The following is a 13,765-nucleotide window of genomic DNA, read 5'->3' on the forward strand; positions in this document are numbered from 1 at the left end:
CAATTGTTAAACTTGTATGGAAATGCAAAATTATGCGTCTTAACTTGGAAATTGCATTGGGGGTTTCTAACTCCAGATGTAGAGTGAATATTATAAAGTGTCCATAGCCAAGGTAATAGGAAGTCAATAAATAAAAATTGTAACAATGTGCAAATATACATTCATTTGTTGTTTTATTTTTAAAATGTCTTTCTGTTATTGAGCGAATACTATTTATGACTATTGAATTCTGTGATGACCTTATAGGAAGATATTTATTGTTATGTTTTTCTTTCCCAAAACTGACGCCCTGTTTCCACTATCTTTTTCCAGGATTTTTTTTTTTAACTCACAGTACTCCTCTTTAAAAAATTAAGTAGAGGCTTTCTCCTGTGCTGAAGCTCTAAGCTTTACTAAATCTATAAGGCCTCAGTGCATAAAGCTAGAAACCCTAGACTATACTTTCATCACTAACAATGTAAATCCTACAGGCAATGTATTTTCTTTCTTCTAATGAGTATAAAAATTGGAGAGTACTTTTATATGTATTTAAGGACTTTTGTTAAAATCGAGGTATGGTGGTTAGATTGCACAATTCCGTAAGTGGAAAGAGAGAGAGAGAAAGAAAGAGGGAGATCATTCCCTTTTCTGGGTTAAATACTGTTTCATTCTTAATGTAACGATTTATCATATTACTGAAGCAGCCATTAACAAAATAACTGTTGACATTTAAATATGTGGCGTGGGATTCCTCCAAGAATCCTTTCTAAGATTTGGTATAAAGATATAATACTCCTAGAACTAGCCAAAATGTGTAATCTTAGGAAGTAAGACTGTAGTGTCGCTTAACTACTATTTCTCAAGTAGAAAGACCAGTTATCTGTGCTGTCAACAAGTGTCGGAAACCTAAAGAGTTGCCCAGCTCTGCTTCCCATGATGTGTTCTGTATGCAGAACTCGTCCCCTCGCATTGTCCTCCTTTCAGTTTAAGAAAAGGCCCTTGAAATGCTCGTACATGGGAAAGATTTGTGTGTGCTATAAATAAACAGGAGTCAAAATGATTGGGGGGGGGGGAATCCTAGCGAAGCATCAGAGCTGAATCTGAGCATTAAGTTTAATCAATAAAAACTTGCTCCCACAAAGGATGCTACTCGAGGGAGACTGAAGCAGCCCCATGCTTCCCTTCTTCCTTCAGGAATGACCTTCAGGCAGGAGATGGAGACTTCAGTAGGATTTCACAAACCAAGACAAAAGTGCAGCCCCGCTCTTTATTCAAAACTCGAGACAGTGACCTGGCGTTGGGTGGCAGGGGGGGGGGAGAGAGGGAGGGTGGATGGTGCAGGCTCAGGACCTGTCTCCCCCGCCCTATTTCCCCGGGCTTTTTGTGTGGCCGGAGCACGGAAGTTAGGGGAAGCCCCAGCCCGTCTTTGTTGCTGCGAAGAGTTGCGAGCTGCACTTTAAGTCACCCCGAGATTGAACAAAGCACCGGGCGCGCGAGCGGCCAATCAGGCGCCTTGTTCCGAAGGCAGCCGCGGCTTGCCAGCGCTACGTGCGGCTGGCAGGGCTCCGGGGCGAGCGCGGGCGCGGGGGCGGCTGCTTGGCGGTGGGGGGAGGCAAGGTCCGGGCGAGCGGCGGAGCTAGCCAAGGAAGCAGACGGGTTTCGGAGTGCAGAGGCTTCCGGCGGCCGAGCGGCGCTGTCGGCCTCCCCGGGGCGAAGGGCAGAGCGCGGGGAGGAGGAAGCAGGGAGCGGGCACCCCGGGCGCGAGCGGCAGCGCGGCTGGAGCTGCTTCCCCTTGGACTGGCTCCTCCTTCGGCTACCGCCGCTCGTTGCCGCTAAGCGCCAGCGAGGAGCCCGGGCTGGGCCGGGAGGTTGCCTGGCCAGCCGGCCCTGCCCTGCGCTCTGCGTGAAACGCAGCTAGCAAACAAAATGCGGGGAGCCAGCGCCGGGCATTGCTCGCTCGCGAGGCGCATGGCGGGGGGAGGCTTTTAGCGGAGAAGGGGGCGCCCCCAGGCTGGAGCCTGCGTAGCTCCCTCCAGCCCCTCCCCCCTCCCCACACATACCCCCCGATAAAGCTTTTCAGTCTGAAGCAGGACCCGTCATCGCTGACGTCAGCGAGCAGGCGGTGGCCAATGAGAGCACGCGGTGATTGTTTCGCTCTCTGGGCTGGCGCCGGGTCCATGAATTTCTATTCAGCAGCCTCCCAGCGTCCTGCTGCTGCCTCTCAAGCGTATAGGATTCCACGTAGGCATTAAGAGGGAGGAGAGGGGATGGGGGGGGGGGGTGGTGGAAGAGAGCAGGAAAACAAAAAAACAAAAACAAAAACCAAACCAGCCCCGGCCCCCTTCCTCCTCCTCAAAAAAAAAAAAAAAAAAACTTTGGAGAAAAAAAAAAGTTTCGCCTCTCTCTGTCTCTGTCTCTCTCCTCCCCGCTGTCAGGTGACTTTTTAGAATTAGAAGCTAATGAGCGTGGATGCTTTGGGGAGCCCAGTGATGGACCCTGCTGCACTCTCCAAACGGAACACGGCGCTGAGATTAGTAGACTTGGCAGGGGCTCATCACCACCATCATCATCTCCACCCCCCTCAGAGCATGACAGGCTTCCCGGGCTTCGCCGGGCATCCCCACTCAGTGGTTCCCACGCACCCTGGGGAGTACGCCGCGGAATCCCGCCTAGGGCCGAGTCCATTCCGGCCTGAACACATGGGGCACCACCACCACCATCATCATCATCATCCTCCTCATCACCCTGCGGCCCTTAAACTCAGCCCTGCCCCTCATCCTCATCCTCACCACCACCACCACCACCATATGGCAGGCCAAGCTGAGGTGGTCTCTAGTCAAACAGGAACGTTTGGCCCGGCGCAGGCAACAGCAGTCCCTTACCCAGTGTCTCGCACAGCCCAGGCTATTCCAGCAGGTAGGGACTTCTTAATACGCAGAGATCTGACAGCTCCAGTCATGCCAGGGCTAACTGAGCAACACACTGCTGCAAGTTCTCACCACGGAATGTTTGTCTCAACAACAGGTAGCTACCCCGGACACCATGGTCACCACCACTCAGAAGCTGGGAATCATTCTCTGTTCTCTGGACTCCATGAGCAGCCTCCCCATGCAACTCCAGGTGGCCATCTAAACGGACAGATAAGACTGGGGTTACCTGGAGAAATGTACGCCAGGTCTGAACATTTCACTCAAGTACCAGCCTCCAGGACCGATCCTTTTGCTGCTTCCTCGCTTCATAGCTACGGTGGCATGAATCTGAACGTGAATCTGGCTCCACACCACGGCCCTGGTGCTTTCTTTCGTTACATGAGGCAGCCCATCAAACAGGAACTCATCTGTAAATGGATTGAGTTGGACCAGACTCCCAAAAAATTATGCTCGAAAACTTTCACCACAATGCACGAGCTGGTGACTCATGTCACAGTGGAGCATGTTGGAGGACCCGAGCAGTCCAATCACATATGTTTCTGGGAAGAGTGTCCAAGAGAGGGGAAACCTTTCAAAGCCAAATATAAACTTGTAAATCACATCAGAGTCCACACAGGTGAAAAACCCTTCCCCTGCCCTTTCCCAGGCTGTGGGAAAGTGTTTGCTAGATCAGAAAATCTCAAAATACACAAAAGAACTCACACAGGTCAGTATTGAAAGCTATCATTAATTTCTTTATTTTGTTCAGCGTCCTCTTTAAGTAGTGTTTCGTTATGGAGAATGAATGCACACCAAATAATTATTTTAATTACATTCTTAGATTTGTTTGCTTTTTTCTCCATTTGCAAAAATGAATAAATCTCAGAATATATGTATAGAAATTCTAAAGCTTATATAGACTGATACAATGTTTGTTCATCTATATCTTTATAAATACTGAGAGATATGAATACTCCACGTCTATTAACACAGGCTGGGAATTTTTTTTCTCTGGCAGTTTAAAGTAGTTGGGGGCAATGAAATAATTGTGCAAGCTCACAAATTAAAAGTGAACAATAGAAATTACAGCTTGTCTAGTCAGTTTTGACTGATGTCGGTGAGATGCTGCTGCCTCTAACATTGTGAGAATAACACAGCTGCAACCTTTTCGTTCAACAGTTTTGTTTTGGTCAGAGGGAGTTTTTAATGTTTGATCTGAGTAACAGTGACATTTGTAATGACCATTACCATCTAACGTCTCTGTGTATTTGCAAATGTGGGGAGCTGTACATTTTTATTCTAGAGAGGAAAAATAGCATTATTTCGGCCTGTACATTTTGAAATGTCATTCGCAGAACTGTTAAGTGAAATTAGGACATGTGTCAGAAACATCTGTTAGTCCTAGTTCACAGAAAGGAAAGTAACTTGATGGAAGATTTTGCAAAGCGACGTTTGAACTCTTCCGGCCAGAAAGGCATCTATAATTAATGAAATTGCACGTAGAAAGTTTTCACACTTACAGAAGCAGCCTGTGAAGTTGTATTAATTAGTTTAGCAGCCGGTGTTTGTAGTCTCTGGCGCTGGCTTTTTTCTGAAGAAGAAGATAAGAAATAAGCCCTTTTCGGAAAATTAAATCTGTTCCAGTATAGGGTTTTCCATCTTCCACCCCCTCCTGTACAGCCTTCTGCACTGGTAGGGAAACTACATAATCCTATTGTAAGATCTGTTTACAGCCAAACGATTTTTTTCGCCCTCCAGTTCATAAAACTCCCCCTCCCCCACGGTCGGTATTTGCCTTGACCCTGGTGCCGTTGCATTTTTGTGCTATAGCTCAACGAGGTACAATATGCGTGAGAAATATACTAATTTTGTATCAATGTATTCTAAATATAGCGCAGTAATTTTACAGCAGCCATCACTAGTAACATAGTATTTTTCCACCGCTCATTTTAAATCTCTATTCCAACGTTTTATTAGTCTAATAGTCGATAATTTATTTTTTTAAGTAAAGAAGACCCCACATAATATAAATAATACCCTGAGCCATCTTCTTGTTAGTTCAGAACAGGTAGAACCATTAAATGGGATAGCTCATCCCTTAATGACAGTGTTTTTCTTAAGTAAACAAACTTTTACTGCTCTTTAACGGCCTCACTGTTTGAAGTCTGTGAAGCAGAAAATGGTTAAATTCTTAGGGAAATTGACCTACATCAGAGAAGCAGGTTCAGGGTATCCTAGGTTCAGGGAATCGTAGATTTGGGTTTATTAAACGTGATTTCGTACGTACATACTTTTCACTTTAACTTTCCCAATGACTAATTGCTGCATTCTGAAAAATCCTGCAGGGCCTTTACGATTCAGTCGTTTCTATTCAACACCCAGAAGTTGTCAAAAACAAAATGTTTCTGAAACTGTAATAGAACTTTGTACAAATTATTCATGAAGACAGTTCTGAATTCAACAGGAAAATAATTGCCTTCTCAAATATTAATGACTGCATTTCCCTGAGTCTGGGAAACTGGGTGGATTTCTTGCGATTTGGGGATTTTCACGATTAAATTATATTTATTATCTAATTTATAATAACAGGGAACAGGTAGAGATGGGAGGAATTCATTTTCCTGTCCTTTAAGCTGGCCAGGAACACTAGTGAAAAGTGGGAGGTTGGAAACTCTATTCCCAGCGACACACATGCATTTTAACTTTTAATTGATAGAGCTACTAGTCAAAATTTTATGCTACTCCCCTCCCCCGTGAGGATTTTGTAAATACCTTAATCCACTCTCAGAGTTGGGGGATTATATCAAAATCTCCAAGAAGCTGAATGTCACTGAACAGTTTTGCACAGCTACAAGTGTGGTTTTAAAATGGCGGTCTAGACTCTTGGCTTCTCGATAGCCTTTATAACTTTTTACATGTAGCCTTCCAAATGCAGGACGTTTAAAAATGGCCTTTTCCTGAAGTATAAATGTTTACACATAGAAAAAAACCTTCTCTTTAGAAAGGAACACTTAAAAATATTTGCATTGCTGCTAGTTACTGAGGCATTCAAAGAATGCAAACCAGACAGATGAGAAAACGTTGCCCTTTTCAATCTCTGAGTTGATGATACCTGATTGTATGAAAAGGCTTTTTAATTACTATATCAGAGAGGTTAAGCGAAGTTAAACATTTTTCAACACTTGAAAAATGAGGAAGCAGCCCAATTTTACCTGAATGTAACTCACTTTGCACATTCACGATGTTTATGAGGATGGCTTTCCCTGGGGTCTCCTAACTTACTGCTTGTTTGTACTACACTAATATCCTTGATTTGTTGTCACAGCTCAAGATGCTGAAGGTCAAACTGTTTCCTTACGTGAAACTGTAGTTGGAATATATACATATATGTAGAGCGAGAAAATATTTTGTTGCAGCGCCTGGGTTGCACCATTTCGTCAGTGATCATGTTTTTTAGAACTTGTATGTAATTATGCCAGATATTTACTAGTTTGCAATTCAAATGTTAGTGCTAACGTATGTGAGAGATCGTCCTTGATTATTGCTTTTAAAGTCACTGAGAGAGACTTACTTTAAATATGGAGCTTTCCTACGCCCACTCTTATAAAGTGCAATTGCATTAAATATTTACAATGCTGATATTTAATGTATTAAAGGCCGATTTTGTGTCAAAAATTGAATATAATAAAGGTTGCGTCATTCATAAATTAGTAATTCCAACGTGCAAAAATATTGATACATGCTAAATCCTCTTGACCAAGTACGCCATGATGGTGTGCACAGTGGCTTTGTTTGAGCATCCAATCCAAATAAATTCAGAGTTATATTTTGGGGCTTCTTTTGCAAGCTAATATAATTTACTGTTATTTTTTTCAAAAACCTACCAATATTCCCATACCTCTGATAATAGAAAGTTCGTGCTACTTTTGCGTACATGTTTTGCAGTTGTGTATTATCAAGTAGAATAATCTGTGGGGAAGTAATATAATTTAATGCTGAAACTGTCTTTGGCGCATTTCCTTGAAATCATGCCTCATATATCATACACTGTACTTTGTATAGAAAACCCTAAGTTAACCTCTGGCACTACTCAACCAGTAAGATTGTTTTTCTAAACACGTATATGTTTCTGATATTGCCATCAGATTTAATCCTGATTTAAATTCCCTCCATTATTGCATATGTTTGTACGGTGAAAGAGTTTTACCCTGACAACAGCAACTGGCACTGGCCTAGTCACTTTAACATTGAAGCTACATCATATTGGCTCTCACAGTCAGCCTGCTTTTAAGACGGCTCTGTTCTTTAAACCTGGCAAGATAACATGCGGTAAAAAAAAAAAAAAAATCAATCTACAGTCATAAACGCTACCTATGATCGTAGTCAATATAAAAATATACTGTAGCAGCTGGGATTTAGTAAGGCCATGAGCAAAATATCAACATGCACCTCTGGGAGTGTGAGAAATGAACTTCATGTAATTTCTGGCCACTCCCGTGCCCAACACTGAATTGTGACAGACAGAGCACACATTGTTTACATGTAGCCTGCAACTGCACTTGCGCTGTACCTTCCCCGACTTCTTTGTGGTTTGCACAAATCCCACTTTAACAAACAATTTAGACTAAGGGGAAAGGAGAACTGTGAATTGGTGTTTCAGTGAAAATGGTGTGTGTGTGTCCGTACGAAAAAGAATGGAATCTTGAAAAAATAATGTAAGGTTCAGGTTTAAAAATATTTGCACCTATGCTAAATTCTATTCGAATATAGTCCTCAGATCGTTTTTTAAAGCACACCTCTTTATCTGTCTGTACAATGAAATGGGAGATTAGTGTAGAGGGGCTATTTGGAAGGTTTAAATCACAGGAGCATGCTGAGGGATTTCATGTTTTAAAACCCTAAGGAACCCCCTTTCTCCTCCCCCAACACTACCACCCATTTTACTAATGTATGTACTCGTTAATTGCATTCTTTCAGGAGAAAAACCATTCAAATGTGAATTCGAAGGCTGTGACAGACGATTTGCCAACAGCAGTGACAGGAAGAAGCACTCTCACGTGCACACCAGTGACAAACCCTACAACTGCAAAGTGAGAGGCTGCGACAAGTCCTACACCCACCCCAGTTCCTTGAGGAAACACATGAAAGTGCACTGCAAATCCCCTCCTCCGAGTTCAGGCTACGAGTCCTCCACACCTTCCCTGGTGTCTCCCTCCTCGGACTCCGGCCGGGACCCTCCTGCTTCCTGTTCTCACGCAGAGCCAGTAGCATCGTCGCAAACTGCAGCTAACCTGAGCGAATGGTACGTGTGTCAGAGCTCGGGGGGCAGTGGCATCCCAACTCCTCCCAGTAACTCTCCGTCACCTAACCCAGGAGAGGCTTCTTACACGAACTGTGAGCCCAGGCCCAGTTATTAGAAATAAAACAATAAACAGATCGCTCACACGGTCTGCAGTCTGGATCTCATCGAATGGTCTCCTCTTGTTACTCTGCTACCTTTGCGAGGCAGAAACACTGTACCAAGACAAGACTGCCACAGTAGAGGGAACAATCTTATGCGAGGGGATCATAGTTAATGTGCGCACCACACATGGGGAATAAAAAGAGATAGAGGCGCTGTCCTGGCACATGGCCTCTGAAGAGAAGATACTTTGTAAAATAAATTAAACAGGTCTTTGTTACAAACTGTATTTATGGTACTAAGCACACGCGAAGGCAACTTCAGTTCGTCCTCATTACTTTTTGCATCCTTTTACACACTCCTCTGGTCGTCTGGTTCTAATATATTTACAAACTCATCGATTTTCAACATCTTGTGTATTAACGAACCAAAGTGTTTTCATTCGGATTTCTAGCTGTACAGGTTTTATTGTCGATGGTATCTTGTGATAGAGGTTTACTGACAGTTTTGTTAGCCCCCTATTCTCTCTCTCTCTCTCTGTGTAAACACACACACCACTATTATTTGTTACCGAATTGTATGAAATCGATCAATTCAATTCTTTAAGTAACCAATTCAGCGGACTTTTCTGTAAAGAATCTCAATACTTTTTCCTGGTGCAGGAAAATATTCCCACTCCCAGTTGTCACTAATTATAATAATAATAATAAAATGGGCCAAGGGTGGCTTAATGATTAATTGTCCATTTTAGTTTACACTAGACATGACTTTTAATACATAAACATATTTCCCTCTCTCCCCACCCCTTGAAAGTGTCATTCCTGTTGAATTGTGGGGTTTTGTGTTTTCAAAATCCGTGTTCTTGCGCGGGGGGTGGGGGTGAACTGTTATGGGTGACGTCATTGTGCTGAATCCAGAGGAGCTGGGACTGTCCAAAAGGACTTGTGAGTTGTCAATTTCTCTGAATGAATCATGTAAAATCAGTGCTGATCTTGTCTAGAACGCACAACATTTGTCTTGTAATAATCATCATCATCATAATAAATTTTGTAAAAACAAAATAAAATGGTTTTAGAATGTTCATCGTATTTAAGAACCTAAAACTATAATCTCCCCGAACCTACATGAGTCACTCCTAGGGATAAAAACAACACTGATTTTTTTGGCACAGAGTAACTTGAAACTGCCTACAGGTACAATTTTAATTCGTTCATTCATTATGTTTAAAAATACCACATAGCTTAGGCAAATAAACAATACGATTTCCCGAAAGTGGTTTCTATGACGTACTCAATGCAGACAGAGTGGCGGATCTAATCATTCTTTTTCAAATTTTGCGCAAAACCCCCTACGAGCTGTTGAGTCAGGTAACGGGTTAGTGTTACGTGGCCCCACGGAGAAAAAAAAATCTGGACAGTTCTGAAAGGGATCATCAACCTAATCATCATCCTTCTGGGGCGTCTTTATTTTCTTCCAAAGCCACTAACGTCTACGTATTTGAACCTACACAACTTTGTTCGGATGCTGCTTGTTAATTTAGCAAGCATTGCAAACAATGGAAACACGATACGTGAATACGTATACACATATACCTAATGATTTAGGTAGGCAAATTAAAAAATAAACTATTGTAGTTATCAACAATATAAACTATAAAACAATTGTTCCCAACTGACTATTCAAATCATGAAACGTATACCGTGGAAATTAAAAGGTATGGAAGCCATCTGCGAAAGGAGAGGGTGTTTCCATCTTGTCTTGAGATCTGTTTATTTCTTTATTTCTTTATTTACATAAGTGTTTGGATGTGAAGGCTAATCACCTTTAATTTTTCATTTGCTTGTTACAGATGTCTACCCCGTTGCTCTCAAGGTAATCTAGACAGACGCAGCTGAAAGCCTGAATCTTATGCCTTAGACATCAAAGAAAGCTCGCACAAAGAAGTATTTCTTCGCAAGGGTGAATCTTCATGGTAAGTTAGGATTTCTATGGCAATAGGCAAGTCATACTTAAATAGTGAAAGGCAAAGTCTGGAGCCCGTCCAGACTTTTCATTAAGGACATAATATTTACGTCTAACAGGCCCTTTTTCTTGTGTATACAAGTATATATTTTTGTTTGACGCGAACTAAATCATTTTCATTTAATTTCCGGTAAACAAAACCCACGCGAATGGGCACTTGTTCCAGATCATAATAAAAATGGATAAGAATGTCAGGAAGAAAAGGCCCGCTTGAACCGTCGCGTCAGCTCACTTTTGTTTCTGCTTTCTGCCTTGGTCAGAGAATGCGTTTGGGATTTGATGGCGAGTTTCTAAAGGCAAGGAAATGGTTTTTAAGGGGGAAAAGAAAAGGAGAAAGGTCTAATCAAGCTCGGGTTGTTCAAAGGGTCTGATTTTGGGGTTGAAAGTGTGAGTTTTATGGTGCATCAACATGCCACGTTAGGATCGCTATGGTAATGAGGAGAGCAATAGCAAGCGGCCTTCAAAGGAGGCACACTCCATTTGAGACAGTCTATTAAGATACATTTGCACTGACCTTTGGTTTCATGCTAGCTTAATACAGTCAATCTGCTCTTCGTCAGAAATATACTTCCTCCGCCTAATACACTTTAACAGACTGTTTTTGTTTGCTTTCACCCTAAGGTGGGGTTTGGTATGGCATTTTTGCACTGAAGTTATTATACCAAAAGGAGGGACTGCCAATAAAGGGCATGTACATATTCTGGGTTAGTGCTAACTCTCTTCAGAACATGAGCATTTCTAACCAGCTGACATTTTTTTTTCAGAATCCAAACGATCAAACATCCCCATTCAAAAATGTCTCTAGTGTAAAAACAATACATTGTGTGTCCTCCTTCCCCACCCTTCTCCAGTCCCCAGACAGTGAAGTTAGGATGGGGAAGTAAAGGGACACTTGGGGTTTCTTAGTCTAATGGTGTAAAGTGTATCTAGGAAGGTAAATAAGAACCTTTGGATCATCTCAATATTCCCTGAAAAATAAATAGGGAAAAGGCCTGACTAGAAGCTGTTGTGGAGGAAGTCCCAGCCCAAGGGGACACGGATAGTGGCAGGTTTGGAAAGTGGTAAGTGCTTGAAGGGATGAAGAACTTGACATCCGCATGGCTGAGGCCATGGCCGATGGGTTATGGTCCCGGGAAAGTTAGAAGTCCTGTTCCAGTAATTGTCTTGTTGTTTATTTTATCCAAGTACCCTAGTGAATAGGGGAAAAATAAACACGACGAAAAAATTCAAACAGTTGAGTCGTCTTTAGTGCCAGCCCTTGTGGTTGAATAAAAAGGATGGTCCAATTTCTATTGAGCTGAGAAATCTTTGAAGTGGGAGTTATTATCTGAGAAATTCCTGCTTGTCGTCCTAACAACGCTGATGAAACGTAAAAGGTTCTTTGTCAGCGATTTGTTCTCCTTTCTGTCAAACTCACCCTGCCCCTTAGCTTTAAACCGTTTCTAAAGAGATAGAATCGAACTTTTAAAGATAACTCTAGGAGCAGGGAGGATACAGAAAATGGCAAACTATAGTTTGCCATTTTCTGTATCCTCCCTGCTCCTAGAGTTATCTTTATATGTTATCTTTATATGCATACAGACGTATGTATGTGTATGTGTCTATGTGTATCTCTATCTGTGTATAGATATAGAGAGATATATATATCGGTGTATGTATGTCCTGACTGCTCTATAGTTCTCAGTTTTAAACGATGTCCATTTCTGCATTTTATCTCCTGAACTTTTCTGTCCAATAAATTATTCCTACACATTTGCTGCACGGAATGCAATTCTTGTGAAAAAGCAGAAATGCAGTGTTTCATTAACACTAGTATGTAAGCAGCAAGCGTTTTCTTTCCAGTATAATGAATGCAACAGCATACACTTAGGAGTAAAGGCTTTGATAATTTTAACATTCGGGATACCTATTAAGCATGTATATACTGCAATGTACCGAAATTGTTACGCATTAAAACCGATGGCTTCCATATGTTTCCATGTTTTATTGTCAGTAAGTGTAAAGACAGTCAAACTGCATCTCTTTGTATCTTCATTTTATAAACATTACAGTGTGCGATTATATAATGACCTGATCAAGGTTTATTTAGGAGTTTTAAATTTTCAGATCATTAAATACTTTTTTTTTTGTAAAAAGAATCCCCTGAAGTTGTAAGTCATCAGTGTACTTTTATTTTAGCTGCTACAGAATGCTGTGAGCCCAATCCTGTAATTCTAATAATTCCCACTGATTTCAGTGGGAGTTTGCCTAAGTAAAGACTGAGTAAAACTGCAGTGAAGATCCTCTCTTTTATATGTTTAAGGGAAAATATAATGATCACAAATGTATCGTAAAATGTAACTCGTCAAAACAATTAAAATGTTGGAATATTATATATCTTTCCAGACTCTTTATCATCTATGTTTGCCTTTCAGCACACGTTTAGTGCTGAAGTAATTTTGTTTTATGTGTTTGAAAATATTATTTTAAATTTGTTAAGTAATTGAATTATTTTTACAATGTTTATAAAAGTATCAATTCTGTCATTTTTTTACAAAGAACATTTTAAGTACATATTTGTGTCAGTTATACTGCGTCATTTATAAAAGACACTATGTATACATCTTTTTTCCCTTCTATTATGAATTTGGGTTAAATAGTAATTGCAGACATCCTACTAAATTAGTATATAATCGATCAGCGACGCCTAGTTTCTGTTGGTTTCTAATATAGCTTCATGCTAATTATTTTAGTTTTAATGGAAATTATACTGGTTAGTTTTTATAAAAACTCTTTGACTAGACTCTCAAGATAGTATTCTTTACACCTGAAACTTCAAGACTAGCTATAATAAATTGTACTTTAAATATTGACAGAGGGTAGGAGGGAAAATTCAAAAACTTGTGTCATTGAGTTCCTTATAATTAAACTCCTCTTCTTTTCTTTATCTCCGCTGATTATCATTACAACTGCACATAGACTCCTTCAAAATGATTTCTTAATTTTGGATTTCATTAATATGCTTGAAAATAACAAATAGTTACTAATTAGGGCCCTACCACAAAAATGCTGTTTCTAACTATCGATGATGAATGCATTCTTTTATTCAGAGAAATCCCTGCACAACATGGAATCATTGTTACACATGCACTTTTTATAAGCTTCCTCAAGAGTACGTGGATCACTTTTTACTGAGTTGAAATCAGTTAATCATTTAAAGTAATGTAAAGGTAAGTTGTTTTGATATGCATATCCCATAAACTGCATTTCGTACGTTGCAGAGTTTAGCACCTCTTGAGGATTCTCGGAGTTTTTTAAACTTGACATTTTAAATCCTATTCTTCTAGTTATGAATGATGCATCACTCCTATGCGCATACTGTAGCTGTCCTCGTGCCGCTTATTGAATGTTGCGCATGCGCATTGGCTTATCTTTTAACCAAAACTTTAAAGTTGCCTAACACAGAGATGACATA

The 13,765-nt window shown here is 41.0% G+C and overlaps 1 protein-coding gene across 9 annotated transcripts in view; it reads left to right on the forward strand.

The window, feature by feature from the left end:
- The window catches only part of ZIC4 (Zic family zinc finger 4), a 33,118-nt gene that overhangs the window by 10,325 nt on the left and 9,028 nt on the right, over positions 1-13,765 (forward strand). For 5 of the 9 annotated variants that reach the window (XM_073359734.2, XM_073359733.2, XM_073359735.2 and 2 more), the window contains 2 exons: positions 3,004-3,615; positions 7,866-9,350. In XM_073359734.2, the coding sequence (XP_073215835.1) occupies positions 3,004-3,615; positions 7,866-8,305 (1,052 nt within the window). In that variant the 3' untranslated portion in view covers positions 8,306-9,350. Of the gene's footprint in view, positions 1-1,600; positions 3,616-7,865; positions 9,351-10,138; positions 11,815-13,765 lie in introns of those variants that run through there. The other 4 variants (XM_073359730.2, XR_012160774.2, XM_073359731.2 and 1 more) reach the window with 4 other exon arrangements.

This window comes from Lepidochelys kempii, chromosome 9 (assembly GCF_965140285.1).
Source record: "Lepidochelys kempii isolate rLepKem1 chromosome 9, rLepKem1.hap1, whole genome shotgun sequence".
NCBI lineage: Eukaryota > Metazoa > Chordata > Testudines > Cheloniidae > Lepidochelys > Lepidochelys kempii.